Consider the following 16,352-nt stretch of genomic DNA (forward strand, 5'->3'; position numbering starts at 1 on the left):
ACATATGTATTTACGTACACATTTACATGTATATTTAAAATTGGAGAAGAGCCCTAGACCAGTGGTTCGCAACCCCTTTGGGGGTCAAATGACCCTTTCACAGGGGTTGCATATCAGATATTTACAAATTATGATTCATAATAGCAGCACAATTATAGTCATAAATTAGCAACAAAACAATATACGGTTGGGGGTCACCACAACCTGAGGAACCATATTGAAGGGTCACAGCGTTAGGAAGGCTGGGAACCACTGCTCTCTACTATCTGTATGCACATCAGAAGGAGCTAAGGAAGAAAGGCAGGAAGTACTCAGCTGCCATAGCTCCACTCCAGCATCCCTGTGGCTTAGCATCAGGGGGAGGGCGGCATTGCCCAGCTCCCAGCTGGGATTCCATTCCAAGGTGAGTAAAACCTCAGTCAAAATGGAGCGCTCTGTTCTGAAGATTCAGCAAAGCCTCCTGAAGCCTTTGCCCTGTCTCTTGAAAGGACCGTTCTGGCTTTGTCTCACATTTCTGAGAGAAGACAGGTGGGCGAATGAGAGTGGGTAGCTGGGAGAAAGCCAAGGGTGGGGGTAGGGGGCACATAAGTGTCATTATCAAGAACATGAATAATATTTAACTGGAAAATGGCCTATTACTGGGCTACATGGTTTTAGGAGCCATGAACAATTTACATGCCCAGTATAATTTAGATTAATTCATGCCCTTCCTTCCATTCCCATAAGCAGCCTTCGGGGACATGCTAGTAAAAACAGTTACATTACAGGGCTGGACCAGGCCTGCTTTTCTTGCTTTCATCAGTACAGGGGTGAACAGAACAGAATCTAAATGCTGGTTTACGATTATGCTGCTGCTGGCGGTGTCAAACCTCAAGGAAACCAAGTTGCTCTGAGTGGAAACTTCATAATATCAGAGGCAGAAGACTGGACATGTGGTGGTAGGCCAGACCCATCTTGCTGCAATGCAGCAGTAACCAAAGCTCTGCACAGGGCCACGACTCCCAGTTCATTCTGATTAACCAGAGGCAGCTGGGCCTGGCTGCTGCCTTGGAGACCCACAGCATCCTCAGACTGCTGGCAGATCCAGGGCTATGAGCCTTTTGGCAGTTGCTGTGGGCACAAGGCCCTGGTGAATACTTATTTTGCTCTCTCTCTTAAGCTCTGAAGATAGGGCATTCCAGAATTCAGCAATTCTGGATTTAAAAACCTAAATGTCCCCGAAGCCTTGCTGGGCTGTGGTGCAGTCCCTGGCACCCGGCAGTTGGAGAGTCCTTTGTGACACATTTACCTCAGGGATGAGGACAAAAGTTGGAAGCACTACTGGGCACGTCCCTGAGGAGGCGGAGGACTATGTGGGCAGCAGTGGAGGTGAAGGGAGTCCCCATGTATTTCCTTTCTGAGGCAAATACATTGCTGCCTTCTCAATGAGGACTGCCCTTAGCGTCCTAGGGATTTCACCATGGCTAGACGATGTGGATGGTGTCCATGTGGTCCCCACAGCCCTTTCGGGCACCTTTACTACCAGAGCAGGAGGGAACACTAGTCTTCAGACCACAGGGCTGTCTAGGGCAGCCTTGTACACTGTAGCTAGGCCATTATCCCAGAATAACCAGGGTAACGGGATGAAGCAGGTCTGGAGAAGGCCTAGCTTCTCTCCACAACCTGGGGACGTTACAGAAGAAGAGATCACGGGGAGAAATGTCCTCTCCATAGGCATACACAGACAGAGGCTTTATAGGTCCCATTTCTGGTGGGTATTCCCAAGTGGCAGCAGAAAAGAACCCCAGTTCCTACTGCTACTCCATTTAAGTGGCTTCCAGTCACTGTTCCTCATGACTCCATCCGCTATCACCATCAGTGAATGTGGGCAGTCCAGAGTGGCTCTTGCCTCTATCTCTACTAATATAGGGTCTGAGTGAATACCAATCCCAGATCTTGACGGGACGCCATTACATGGTCCCTCCAACCTCCATCATGCCTGCCTGAACTGTTGTGTGTCTACTGTGTGTGGCCCACAGAGAGTAGCAAGTCTCTCTGTACTCACCAGAACACAACTGGCCAAGGAACCTACAAGTAGACTATTCTAAAGTGCCCAGACAAAACTCAGAGTCAACATCATGTAACAAACTGACCTCCTAAGGTCACCCATTAGAGAACCAATTTCTGAGAAGCCCTCCCACCCCCACAGAACGTAATAGCAGTTGATCTACCCCAAGCAGAAATTTCAGTGGAGGGACACAAGGACTATACATTCCAAAGCAATTAAAATAAACAGAATATCTACTGAAGAACTCAAAAGTTGATTATACAAAAAACTCAAGAAATTCAATATACTATAGTTTAAATACAATTAAGAAGAAAATGGTCACAAGTGATCCACCTAAATTGTACCACAAAGAAATAAACCTTACTAACCCAGTAATGAGCAATGATATGGGATCCATACTAAAATATCTACCAAGAACAAAAAGCCCAGGGTCACATGGCTTCATTACTGAATCTTACAAAGTTTCTGAGGGGTTATTCGTCTTGAAATATTCTAAAGAACTGAAATCCAAAAACCTTGCCAAACTCTATGTAGCCAGAACTATCCCTATTACCAAAACCTCACAAGGACACAATAAAAAAATCCCTGATAAATACTGATGCAAAAAAAGAAAATACTAGCCAATTGAATTTAGTAGCATTCCAAAAAGATCAGTATCATGACAATGATGAAGTTATGAGTGATTCTGCATATGCAAATCAAGAAATGCAACTTATCATATTAATAAATAATAATCCAAGTAGGAAACACATATGATAAAAGTCAATGTCCCTCATCATAAAGTTTCTGAATATATTATATTTTAACATAATACAGGCTGTACATGACAAACCCATAACTCACATCATACAAAATGGGGAAATGCTGAAAACATTTGATATAAGAAACAATATAAGTTAATAGTTTCAGGAAATCCCTGGAACTGATCAGATTCACGAGTCCCCTCCGTCCCCAAGTGTATATAAAGCAGTAAGGACTTCTGAGAAACAATTTCAGACGAGCTTTCAGTGATGCAGCTGTCTTTGTCATCTCTGTTCTGATAAATAACACCAATAAAAGTATTGATGCTCCAGTTTGGACTTTGGTGGTGTCCTTATTGTGATCTGTCATTGGTTTCCTATCTGGGGTGAATAGATCTTTCTTTGTGTGTGCCCATGAATAGCGTCACACACATACAGGTACCATAAAGGGGAAAAAGCAAAATAGGGGGAGAATATAAAAGAGAGGTAAAAGGGACAAATAACACTAAAGATATTTGAAAAAATCATAGGGAATTATAGTTTATGCTTACATATAATATACAAAAAACATGTGGATATATAAAGTTATGTCACTTTCAAGGACCATAAATTATCTAACAAAAACTCTAATACCAAGCAGGATAAATCTCCTTTTGAGTTGTTGGTCAGGGGAATTAAAAAATCCCAACCAAACAAAACAATTCTAGGATATGCCTTGCTCTTGGTTGCTTTCCCTGACCTTGAACTCAGGCCTTTCAGGAATCAAGTCAGAACTGATCTGGAAGCTTCCTCCCTGAGGATTAGCTCTCCATAGTGTCTGAAGGTGCTATGCAGCTACCCAGAACCTACTCAGATAAAGACTAGACGATAAGACATCTCCAAAGGTACAATGTGGCACTTAGATCTTGGCAGTAACCAACAGCTCTCTAATTGGATGAAAATCTGCTCAACAGGAGAAAATTCATGCCTACTATAAACCTAGCCAACTATCTATTGCCGAGCCCATGGAACCCAGAGGACAACATACTACCACACTTTCCTAAACCACGGTAATTTCTAAGTGTTCATACTTCCTTAGACCCACAAACAAGTGTAGCTCTTGCTTCTCATCCAGGAGCTTCTTTTTTGCAGCAGGGACCATTACAGAAAGCCGCAAATGGTCAAAATGCAAAGAAGAACTACCCATGCCCAGTTCCAATGGGAACATCTACAACACAGCCCTACACCTAAGGCTCAGGAAACATTGCAAAAGAGGGATGGAAATATTTTATGAGCCAGAGGATGCACGTTATGGGATAGTCTCTTCTATGCATGACAGGAAACCTTCACTCATGTAATCTCAACAATACAGTAGCCTACACAACACCTGAGCAATGACAGTACCAGTTGCGATGACATGCCAAATTTAACAAGGCCCCAACCCTAGATGAAAAACTACAGAAATTAATGACTATTGAGAAAGGAATAATTTAGTCTTTCCCAAGGATGAATCTCTAATTGATTATCCAAGATCAGTGATCATTCCTAAAATATACACATTGGAACAGCACTAAATGGACTCCGATTGCTGTAACAATAATAAAGAGAAATAATTCAATCAGTAGTAAATGGGCATGTGAACTGAACTAACAGCTTTCAATAAAAGTGTGACTGGTCAGTATATAAAGAAAATTTTAAAAAATGTTTAACATCCTTGGCTATCACAGAAATGCAAATCAGAACTATAAGGAGATTCTTTCTCACCCTATTTAGAACGGTTATTAAGGAAGACATATAACAAACGCTGGACATGGGAAAAAGGAAGCTTTTATGGTACTGGTGGGACTGTAACTTGGTCCATCCACCATGGAAATCATTAGGGAGTGGCTATTTCGGGGTTTAAGAGCACTAACTGCTCTTCCAGAGAACTGTAGTTTGATTCCCAGCACCTACATGCTAGCTAACAGCCATGTGTAAGCCTACTTCCATGGGACCCACCCTCTTCTGGCCTCTGCAGGTACCTCACACTCATGTGTATATACATGCAGGCCAAACAATTATAGATATAACATAAATCTTGAAAAAAATTAAAAGTAGAATATCATGATCAAGCTATACCACTCTGGGTATTTACCAAAGAAATCTCAGGATATAGAAATACTTCCCTACCCATGTGTCCTATTATAATATTCATAATAGCTATGTGATATAATCAGCCTGGGTGGCATGTGTCCTACTATAATATTCATAATAGCTATATGATATAATCAGCCTGGGCTTCAATTAACAGATTAATAGATACATGGTATAGAATTATTCATCTATAAAGAGTGAAATCTTAGACATTAAGTAAAATAAGCCAGCACTGAAAGGCAGGTGCTGTGGAAGCGTTGTTAACCAATTATCTTTAAGAGGTGGGACCAAGTTAGGATGTGGCTTTCTGGGACCCAGAAAAAAATGGGTGCACTGCCCAGATGCCCTCTCTCTCTGTGGTTCCCTCGCAGCACAGCTGAGCTTGGACTTCTCGTTCCTGTTTTGTGATTTTTCCCTTTATAATAAATAAAACTATAATTGTTTTATCTTTTATCTAGCCTGGTTATTTCCTGAATCGAGCTAACTTCTACAATCTGGAAACAAGCGCTCAATGTTAAGTGGAATAGCCGTTACTAGTTCTCCGGAAGGGGGTAATGAGAGAGTAGCTGATCAATCCACACTGCGAGAATTTAGGAAAATACCACTCTAAACTGCCCTAATCTGTACAATTAATATGTATGAACGGGAAACATTTAAAGCCTAAAATCTAACTCCTTTCGTCTTTCATTAAAAGGCACAAATATCCAACTAGAAACCACTAGCAGCTCCAGATGATTCCTCTCCAAGGAGGAATCTCAGGTCTACTTAAAGATCAAGCTGCTTTGTGGTCATGTGCAGGTAAAGTCATCCTCAGCAAATGAGGACGCTGCGTGGTGATGTAATCCTGTAATCCCTGCTAACCACCGACCCAGAGCTGCAGGCTAAGGGGCTGGTCAAACAAGGTCCACAGCCTCTTCTTTGCCTGATGGTGGCGCTTCTATTTATTCTCACCGTCTTTAGGGCAGTTTCCCCTGGCTCCCAGCCATCTCTCTGGTTACTTCATTAGCTGCTGTGATCAACCCTCTTGTGGCTCTCCCTGCCAGCCCTGGTAAAGGGTGTGGCTTCACCAATAGCAGCCCCTCTCAACTTTTCATTTTAACACAGAAATTGCACCTTTTCCAAAACACTGCTCTTTATCAGACGAGAAAGCCGAGCTTCAGGAAAACGGCATGATAGTGTCTGATGCCGAGGGGGGCCCTGCAGGGACACACATAGCTGACGAAAGCTCGACAGTCTTTACTTTTTAACACCCAGATAATAACATTAAAAATGGCTATTGATGGCATTTTCTTGAGCATCCCATCAGATCTTTAAGCTATTGACGATGACGGTCCCTCCATGTGAAGTTTCTAACATGGACTCTTGTGTGGACATGGCCTAAGGGACCTGCCTCGCTAGCCACTCGCACCTTCCTCCTGGTCTCGGAAACTTTCGGGGCCAATCTGGACTTTTCCAATCTCTCCCAAGCTTTTCAAAGCACTTGGGCATCTTTTGACAGTGACAAGCCATTGTCACTTTGAATAACTGATTTCTCGTCATATAAAGACAAAAGCAAGGAGCTGACAGCTGCCTGCCAAAGCCATGGGTCCTCCGAGAGGTGCTGCCATGTGGCTCTCTACTGATGCCGCTCACACAGCGTCCGCCGGCAGCAAGCAGGCGATATGCTAAATTCTGACAGGGAAAGTGCAGTCAAAGAAACAATTTACCTTAGAGTCCAGCTGCTGCATGTATGACCACAGATACTCTATATTGGCTCCGAAAGGGTGAACGTGAAGAAACGTTGATATGATGCCTGGATGGAAAAAGACCGACACTGGAAGTTATTTGGAGGACAGTGGGAGGCTCACTTCATGAAGGCCATCCAGTCTCACAGACTTCCGGCCATTTCCAACCCCTCTCAGCCAGCCTCCAGAAACAGTACATTCCACAGACAGTAACGGTGACATGGCAAAGAGAATACACGCTCTCGTGGGATGGGGACGTCAGTGGTCAACATGGCTAGACCCTGGGATGATGCACAGATGAATAGAGACCCCTGGAAGCAGTTCAGCCACCAAGTTCATGCTTGGCTTACCAATCGGAAACTGTAGTTTGGGGAAGGTTAAATGATCTCTTTTCTCTCAGTGGACTTTGTGGTCTGAAAGTAGCTCAGACGGTTTTGTCAGGGATCACGCTGTCTCGAGTGTCCTTGATAACAACGGCTGGTGGTTATGAAATGTGTGCAGTCCACACCCCGACGTGTTCTCTGTGCACCTCATACTGTGCAGCTTCCACAGACTGTGGCTGCGTGTGGTGTATGTGTATGTGGTGTGTGGTGGGGGGAGCCTGTGCTCTGCCTTCTCGGCTGTGACACACAGGATCACTGCAAAGGTCTGAAAACAGGCACCTTTCCGTCACAGGACCCACCAGCAGGGTTGTCCCAGCTAATGGCTGGATAGCGGTGTCAGGGCCAAACTGAAAAGCGTGATCTTCCCGCCTTCGCTGCTCCCAGGTCCAAAAGCAAAATAGTGAGAGAGTCAGCTCCGAAGATGTGTCCTGCTTTTTGTGAAAAGGTTGAGCTTAGATGGACACTTTAAAGGCTTTAATCAGGGTTGAGGTGTATTACATCTCCTAGACTGTGTACTGTGAGAGCCGATGCTAGGGGGTCAAAGGTCACCTGCCTAAAATGCGCTCAGGGCCAGCACCGGCCAAGCAGGAGGCTATCCTACATTTGCAGGGGCCTTGAACTGACAAGGGATGGTGTTTGTTCTCTGTGATTTGCTGGGTGCTCATGGGTGGGTGCCAGGCAGATTTCAGAGACAAGTTCCCAGTTTATCCTCAGGCTAAGGACAGAGAATTGCAGAGTCCAGCTGAGCACTATTGATGACTGTCTTTGGAGGTTTGTGCTTATGAGGTTTATGTGAGGATGGCAGGAACATTACATCTCCACCAACCTGAACTGTCAGTATTCTCAGACTGACTGCTCGCCTTCTATTCTGAGTCCATGCAGATCTTTCTTTCTCTGATCTACAGTTTTATGACATAATAGGGACCATCATAGGTGATGACGGTGATCTTAACGTCTCTAAGTGACCACTGAGAAAATGCAGTTTCTATGTTCTGTATGCTTGGTTTTCTCATTTCAAAAATCAGATTCAGTTGTGAGTAGTTTCATAAACTAAGTCTCTATTTCTTCTTGAAAGGAACTGAGTTGTTCCCAGGAACAGAAAAGGGATAGCTATGCAGGTGGTATGTTGGTAACCGTGGCTGTGAACGCGTGCATACGATAGCCATGTCAGGTCTACAAGACACAGTTCACAATCCTCCTCCCTGTCCCCTGGCTCTTACATGCTTTCTACCCCACCCCCACCCCCAGTGTGCCCCCTCTGCAGTGTCGATAGATGTCCTGCACTTAGGCCTAGAGCCCCATCGCTCACTCTCAGCACTAGGACCAGCTATGCATCTCCTCCACCGACTGCTGCTTACTGTGGCAAGAGGCTTCTCTGGGAGAGACTGAGAGCAGCCCTGGACCTGAATATCTCGGTGCCAGTCCACACCCTGGCAGAGATGGGGCAGATGATTGACAGGCTCCACCCCTTACAGAGGAGCTATGAGTAGTACACAGCAGTGGAGGAGGAGAGGCTGGGTAGATCTTAGTGCCCTGGCCACCGGTAGGTTTCTCGTGCTCCACTGGGTGCCCACCCTCCCCCCCCCCCAACAAATACAGGCAGCACAAACTGGATGAACTTAGAAAGGTACGCACACATGCAAAACAACAACAAAAATAATCTAAAAAACAGATATGAAGTTAGGAGGAGGATGTATGTGTTGAAGAAGTATGGAGAGAGTTAGAGGTAGGAAATTGGTGTGTAGCTATGATCATATTTCATTGTGTATATATATATGTATGTGTGTGTGTGTATGTACACACACACATATTTGAAATTCTCAAGAATAAAGCAAAATAAAGAAAAAGTTTCTCTTAAAGAAAAAAAAGGGAAGGGTGTTATAACTCTGAAGTTACTGAAAAGTGCCAGCAGGTCCCCATACACTCCTGTCTGGCACTCTGGGAACAGCTTCCATGCTGGTGAGAGGAACCCTGGGAACTGAGGTAGCTGAGCAGGTGGGCTCTGTTGCCCTGTCTTATTTCTGTGAGTAGCAGCAGGCCTGTCTACTTAAAACAGTGTGCCCGGTAGTGCAAAACTCATTTGTAAGCCGACAATCTAACTGGGATAAAAGGAGCAGATGTTGTCCTACTGGGGCCTTTTACATGTCTCAGAGCCCTAAAAGCTACTTGAGAAAATGCAAGCCAGCTCTGTGTAAGGAGCGGCAGATCCCATCTGGAAGGCTCATTCCAGTGGGCTACGTGAGAGCGTTCTGTCAGGACCATCCGTTTTATCCTTGTTTTGAACCTCACTAAGACCAAGTTGGTAGTGTTTAAATCAACCAAACAGTGCTAGTACTGCTCCTCACAACCACACAGCTCCGGTGTTTCATTTTAAGCACTCTGTGGCTGTATGACACCAAGGTGCTGGGCACGGGTCTGTGCAGGACAGAAAAAGGGCCATTTCCGTGGATTGTCAGTCTAGATGACCAACACAGATGGGAGGCGCAAATATTAAAAGTAAAGAAAATATTTTCATATGGTGATAAGCATGATCTATGGTGATAAGCATGACCAAGAGAAAGCCCGTGACAGAACACAAGGTGTCCTCAGGGTTTGTGGAGCTATTTTTTACACTGAGAGGCCAAACACAGGCTTCTTTCCAGCGGGAGATGTGATGGAGCCGACCACACCAAGGCTCAGTAAGTCTATGCACAGTCCTTGGGCAGTGCAAGGGCCTGAGTTTGGAACAAGCAGGCAGGGCTAGGGTTAGCTGAAGAGGGCTGCAGCTCACATTTAGATATTGAGAAATCCATAGGAGGTTACATTATTTTATGGTTGCTTAAAATTACACACACATGCGCACACACACACGTACACGCACATGCACACACACACACACACACACACACACACACAGAGAATTGAAGCTATGATAATTGATGTGCCTTTGATACCTTCCAGAAAAAGAAAGTACGATCCTGTTCCTGAAGTCACAACACACGTCACACACAGAATTTAGAGGAATCCGTCTAGATCTGACCTGGAAGTCTCCTCCCTGATGACCAGAAGAAGCCATGCAAGCCTCCAGGAAGAAATGTATCTATATCCTATCCAGTTCTAATGTCACAAACCACACCAACGGCCAGCACAGCAAGATATTCTGAGAGACGCAACAGTAACTAATAGCCCCTTATTAGGACTTAACACCCACTGATAGGAAGGAATTTATGCCTGGCTCTGGTAATTTAGCCAAACACTTGTGGCTGGTGAGGACATGGGACCTAGGGGAGAACCCACATCTTGCTACTTTTCTAAGCCAGCGTCCTTTCTAACTGTGCTGTAAATACTTATATCCTGCTAGTGCAGCTAAGTGTAGTTCTCAGCTCTCATCGAGGAGCCTTCTTCTTCTCCTCCTCCTCTTCCTCCTCTTCTTCCTCCTCCTCCTCCTCTTCTTCTTCTTCTTTATGCAGTAGACTAAAATAATTGGTCTCTTCATTTTAACCAGGTCTGACTGACTGTGGGATAACTACCCAGATTCACACATTAACCAGGCACTCGCCATATATAAGGCTCTGCAAGCATCACGGGAGGTGGGGTGGGGGTGGGGGGAAGATTGCAAAAGCCAGAGGACCAAGATGGCTGCTGCAAGGTGGATTCCTCAAACAGATGTGGAGGAAGATCTGGAAGGAGTTGGGGGTAAGAATGGGTGGTGGGTATAATCGAGAGACACTGTCTGGAACGCTCTAAGGATGAAGTAAAAAAAGGAGAAAGAAAGCTGAGCACAAGCATTTGTGTCTGGCTGCTTCTTGTCTGTGGGTACCACGTGATCATGCCTCATGCTCCTGCTGCTGTGTCTCCACCATAATGGACTGTCACCTCAAAACTGTGAGCCCAAATAAGTCCTTTCTCCCTTAAGCCACTTGTATCGGGATACCTCACCATAGTGCCATGGACAGTAACTAAGATGGTGGGGGCTTCATAACAGAGGCAATGGCAGCCTTCCACAACAGCCACTGCCCTGCTGGAAGATACTTCTCCATAATCCTTTTGGGGAGTCAGGAGGATTGCTGTCATTTAATTCTAAATTTTATAAGAATATAAATACGGCTATCTAGAAGGTGGGCTTGGGGAGGAAGTTGTATCTTTTGCCATGCTATCACTAGAGGAAGGTAAAGTACCAATAGAGAATTGAAGGAGAAATTAGTCATTTGTTTTGATCAAACACTACCGTCCCCAACATCCTTTATAGCAGAAAGGTTCACATGCAGTGATTTGAGACGAGTTTATGCCTTGTTCTCTTTTACTAAAATCCACCGTTTACAGGTAGGCTGGCTCCAAGACAGACCACGAGGGGAACATTCAGTCTCTGCTCATGCTTTTTTGAAGATACCGACATCCTCATATTTTTCTTTCTATTACACTATAATAGCTAATTTCTTTGTTCTGAGACTGAAGACGTTAGCAGAGATAGAAAGCTATAAACTAAACCTCCCTGTCTATTCCCATCAATGTACAATAACTGGGGGCTGGAGAGATGGCTCAGCAGTTAAGATTGTATATTACAGAGGACCAATGCTTGATTCCCAGCATCCATGTCAGGGAGCTCACAACTGCCTCTTACTTCAGCTTCCAGAGCATCTAACTCCTCTGACCTCCATGGGTATTTGCATACACGCACACAATTATGAATAATTTAGAATGTATAATAATTAAGCACGTATTTAAAATTTTGTGAAAACTGACTAAAATGTGTGCATGTAAACATGTGTAACCTACACACATACCTTATACTATATGTATATTTTATACACAGAACTATTTAGGAGACCTCACAAATGGAATGCATTCTCCAAGGAGAATATAAAATACAATAGGAGGCTGGTGGAGGAGGTTCTTCTGTTCATGTGTTGCTTTCATTGGTTAATTAACCAATTTCATTGGTTGATGAATAATGGCCTGATAGGGCAGAACTTAGGTAGGCAGAGAAGACAGAACTGAATGCTGGGAAGAAGGGCAGAGTGGGAGACGCCATGGATCTTCTGCCTGAGACGGACGCTGGTTAGAATCTTGCTGGTAAGCAACAGTCATGTGGTGATACACAGATTAATAGAAATGGGTTAAATTATGATGTAAGAATTAGCCAATAAGAAACTAGAGCTAATGGGCCAAGCAGTGTTTTAATGAATACAGTTTCTGTGTTGTTATTTTGGGGGCTAAGCTAGCCAGGCGGCAGAGATAAACAAGGGTCCCTGCTCCTTGTAACAGGAGGCAACCTCCAGTGAGAAGGAAATTAAAGTGGAGGCCTGTTGGTCCCTATTCTTCACACTTCTAGACAGTTTTCTAGGGATTGTTTTGAGTCTGGTCATAGAGCATTGTGGGGGCAATAATCATATCTTAGTCATAAAGAATAAAACAAACAGTTGTTGGAGTTGGAACTATTTTTGGAGGGGAGAAGAGGCCAGTTAGCAACTACATATGGGCTCGTTTTGGGTCTCAGGGAATGACAGCACATCAGCATGTCTTTTGAGATGTGTGCACGGCATATTATTACAGCTGTATATCATCAGAGAGAGAGAGAGAGAGAGAGAGAGAGAGAGAGAGAGAGAGAGAGAGAGAGAGAGAGAGAGAAAATAATTGGTTTCCCTTGGAGTATCTCTAAGTTGATGTCATATTCAATAACCTCGTAGTTGAAAAATCTATATGTGATGGATGAAGTTTGGACTACCTCTTGAATTGAATTCCCCCTGTGCCAGCTTCTGCAGGCCTCGGTGAACCCGTCATTTTCAGGTGAGAGCTGATGCAGTATTTAGAGGCTGTTGCGTCTGCCAGATAATGGCCTGGGGGAGAACAGTTTGCCCGTGTGTGCTGTGGCCTCCATCCCCCCCCATTAACCGACCACTCTGCAGAGGAGCCAGACTGAACCTGGAACCCACACTGCGGTCTCCGCTAAGGTGCAGCCTGGACCAAGGTTGTGTGTCTCAGGTGAAGAACAGTCCTTTCTTCTTGGGTTGGGAGGGGTCTGTAAGGTGGGGTCCCAAGCACATTACCAACACACCACCCCCAAGGACATTTTTCTGGAAGAGTAAGCATGCTGCTTGCACCAACCGGATAAAGACTGAAGAAATAAAGAGTTCTGCCTCAGCCCAGACAAAGAAAAAGCCAACCTAGCAGTATCTTTCAGGGAAAGAGGATATTGCAGTTAACAATTACTTTCTCACTCTTTCTCTTTATTAGGGGCCAGCTTCTCTTGTTCGTTTGGCTAAATGGTCCACATGGACATGGGAGTCTGGTTTAGAATCTCTTGATTATCTGGACGTCATCACTCTGGATAGAGCAATCAATAATCAGCTTTATGCGTCTGGCTTTGGGGCTGCCTTTGGGGTGCAGCCTCTGCTAAGGGGCTTATAGGCTCATCTCCAGGTTCAAAACTGCCTACAAATTTGGGTTGGCTTATGAACTTTTGGACAAGAACTAATCAGACCTCTTTTTAAATTTTAAAATTCAGATTTATGACCCAAAAGATGCAAATTAACACCTATTTTCTTGAACCTTGATTTCTGTCCAACAACTACCTAATGTTCCCAGTTCCTGATGAGAGGAAGCTCAGCCAGTCTGCATGACACTCACTTGAAATGTGCATTGGGTAATCTTGACGAAGTAAGTTTGACCTCCGATTTGGAGGCTCTGCTGTTTCGATTGTCAGCATGGTGTAAGTGAATCACTAAAATACTGCCCAAGTTGGTTATCTGGGGATGATTTTTGTAAATAGATAATAAAAGGAGACTTCTTACCTATCAGCAGGGCCTCCTTCTCAGATTTTAAGCCTTGGCTTCTTTTTTCAGTATTATTCTCTCGGTCTTGGTTAACCAATGCAACTGTCAACACATTGATTTCCTATAAAGTAGAAACACAAAAGCCATGTAGGTGTTTATGTAGATCCCATGCATTTTAATAAAAAAAAGTTTCTTAAACTCTATGAAACAGACCATCACTTCCTCTTAGAAGTACAGATAAAATCTTTTAATTATTTGTTCAATAGGCTCCAAACAACCAAGACAGTCTCTCAGAGTAGTGAATTTGGCATTAAACTATCTTAGATTTTTGGCAATTGAAAAAAATTAATAAACAAACCAAACACCTCTATTCACAAAGGCTGTGTATTTGACTGTAGCCATGTTAGTATGTTTCGTTCTAAACATGGCATTTGCGGGGAGGTGTCAAAGCTTGCACAAGACTGGCTGATTAGCCGGAGTGAACACAGACAACAGGATGGGCTTCAGAAGTGGAGGCAGAGCTGCAGGTGGAGTTTTGAAGTTGAGTAGGAATGGATTCTTGCACGCAAGAGGGGAAGGCAGGTGAGGCAAAGCCTGGGAAGATTTTTTTTTTTAACTTAACAATGGGGAATTAAACAGAGTCGTGTATGCGTGGCATGTTGAGAATGGGCTGTCTGGGATTATTTTTATGATCATCTAAAAGTTAAAGATAGAGACAGATATTTAACTCATATCCTCCCAGTATTGATTTATGACTTGAAATAGAAAGCTTTGTAATGGAAATTTAATAGCCTATATATACCATACGTACAATCACTAGGGAAGCTGAGTCTTCTTGGAAGGAAGTTGCTAAGTGAAAGGCAGCTCCCTCCTCTGGAGGGAGATCTGGCATAGTTGAATACACACACCTTGTACTCAACCTTGCCATGGGTGAGGACCAAGGCATTGAAGGTGATTGCAGATGAAGGAGAATACTGGAAATCTGCAAGGAAGATTCCTGGACCTCCAAATACAACAAGGCATCAGAAGGACATCCTACAGAGTGGGGCAAATGGCAGTTTTCACACTAGGTCCCTGGCTGGGAGGCAGGAGTACTCTGCTTTGTAAGAAAGAGGTAAGTGGCAAGGTGCCAGCCACCCAATCATAAAAGTGGGGGAAGCTTCAGAATTCTTTGGTCCTAAGAAAGGATTAAGAGCAGCTTGTGGGCTGTCTGGTTGCTCCAAAGAAGGTACATAGACTTTCCCCATGTCTAGATGCCAAGCAATCAAAAGAGTTACTGCTGGACACCATTTTACCTTAAAAGCTTTGAAACCCGTGTTTCTTCACGGGTGTCTGGCAGGCCCTCAAGAATCCTATGGCTTCAAGACTAACAGACTGCCGGACCCCTAGGACAAAGTCCCACAGAACTAGGGGAGGTCTCCTCCTTGGCACTGCGGTTACTAGTGTGGACCATGCTTGTCTCTTCATCCATTCCCTACAGCTATAAATGCCAATGCTCTAGTGGTACCCATAGGTCCTGGGGATGGTCTCCTCCACATCATATACCAGCAAGAAAACTGGTAATAGCACGGCGAGCACAAATACCATCTGAATACACTCCAGGGGATACAGGAAAGGTATGTTCCACAGGTCATGGTCTGTGGACCAGAGACACTGATGCCAAAGTGCTGGTGTCATCTGCACTTGTCTCTTGGGGCTTGTGGAAGACAACCCAGGCTCCACAGCTCCAGAGGAATGGCTACAGTACTTACTACAAGCCCAAGAACAACTCGCAATTACACCATGAAACTGGGGTCACCAGTGCCATGTACCCTACTATCACTGTGCTTATCCTACGGGAAACCGGAGAGGTCTTTCCTATCCAGTAACTCAAAACTGCAACAGTTGTTTCTTTAGGCCCAGGCACTCCTGCATTCATCCTAAGGGGCCCAGAGAGGGCCTCCTTCACATTCTATGACTCAGGGACTATTTTTTCTTACATCCTTGGTGTCACTTGTATTTATTCTTGGATTTAGGACAGTCTAATCTACATCTTGTGTCATCAAGATTGTGGCAGCTGCCATCAGCACTACATGCTGTGATGCCTGAGAACACACACCTTTAGGAACGTCTGTGAACTTCAAAGTCATGAATCACTATCATCTAGACCAGTGAGATTTGACAGGCATTTGCCGATATCATCATAGCCAACCAAATCACAAGCAGATTACACTTTAGAGCACATCTATAACAAAGCCAAAAGACCTACCCAAGTGGCACCACACATCCAACGTAAATAAAGCAAAAATACTTTTCTAAGCAAACTGCTTTATAAAATTAGAAGAGGCGATTCTTTCACTAGATGCACAGGTATCGGTGTATGGATATAAGAAACAAAGAAGACCCCTCCCTCCAGAAACAATCCCAGTTTGAAGGAAGTCCGCGGAAAGAACACAAAAGAATTATGCTAAGGAAATTTTAGAAAACGACATGAAGAAATGAGAAAATAGAAGTTCCAGAAGGAAAGGATTATTAGAAATCTACTTCATGAAGCAATAGCAAAAAGTAATATTGAATTTCAACATGGTACAGACATTCAACTCTAAGGAACTCAA

General features: G+C 44.2%; 1 protein-coding gene across 3 annotated transcripts in view; it reads right to left on the bottom strand.

Moving 5' to 3' along the window:
- Enox1 (ecto-NOX disulfide-thiol exchanger 1) overlaps nucleotides 1–16,352 on the bottom strand; it is a 551,532-nt gene that overhangs the window by 7,037 nt on the left and 528,143 nt on the right. For all 3 annotated transcript variants that reach the window (XM_038310117.1, XM_038310118.1, XM_038310116.1), the window contains 2 exons: nucleotides 13,777–13,879; nucleotides 6,606–6,691 (listed from right to left, as the gene is read on the bottom strand). In XM_038310117.1, the coding sequence (XP_038166045.1) occupies nucleotides 6,606–6,691; nucleotides 13,777–13,879 (189 nt within the window). The remainder of the gene's footprint in view (nucleotides 1–6,605; nucleotides 6,692–13,776; nucleotides 13,880–16,352) is intronic.

This window comes from Arvicola amphibius, chromosome 13, assembly GCF_903992535.2.
Source record: "Arvicola amphibius chromosome 13, mArvAmp1.2, whole genome shotgun sequence".
Taxonomy (NCBI): domain Eukaryota; kingdom Metazoa; phylum Chordata; class Mammalia; order Rodentia; family Cricetidae; genus Arvicola; species Arvicola amphibius.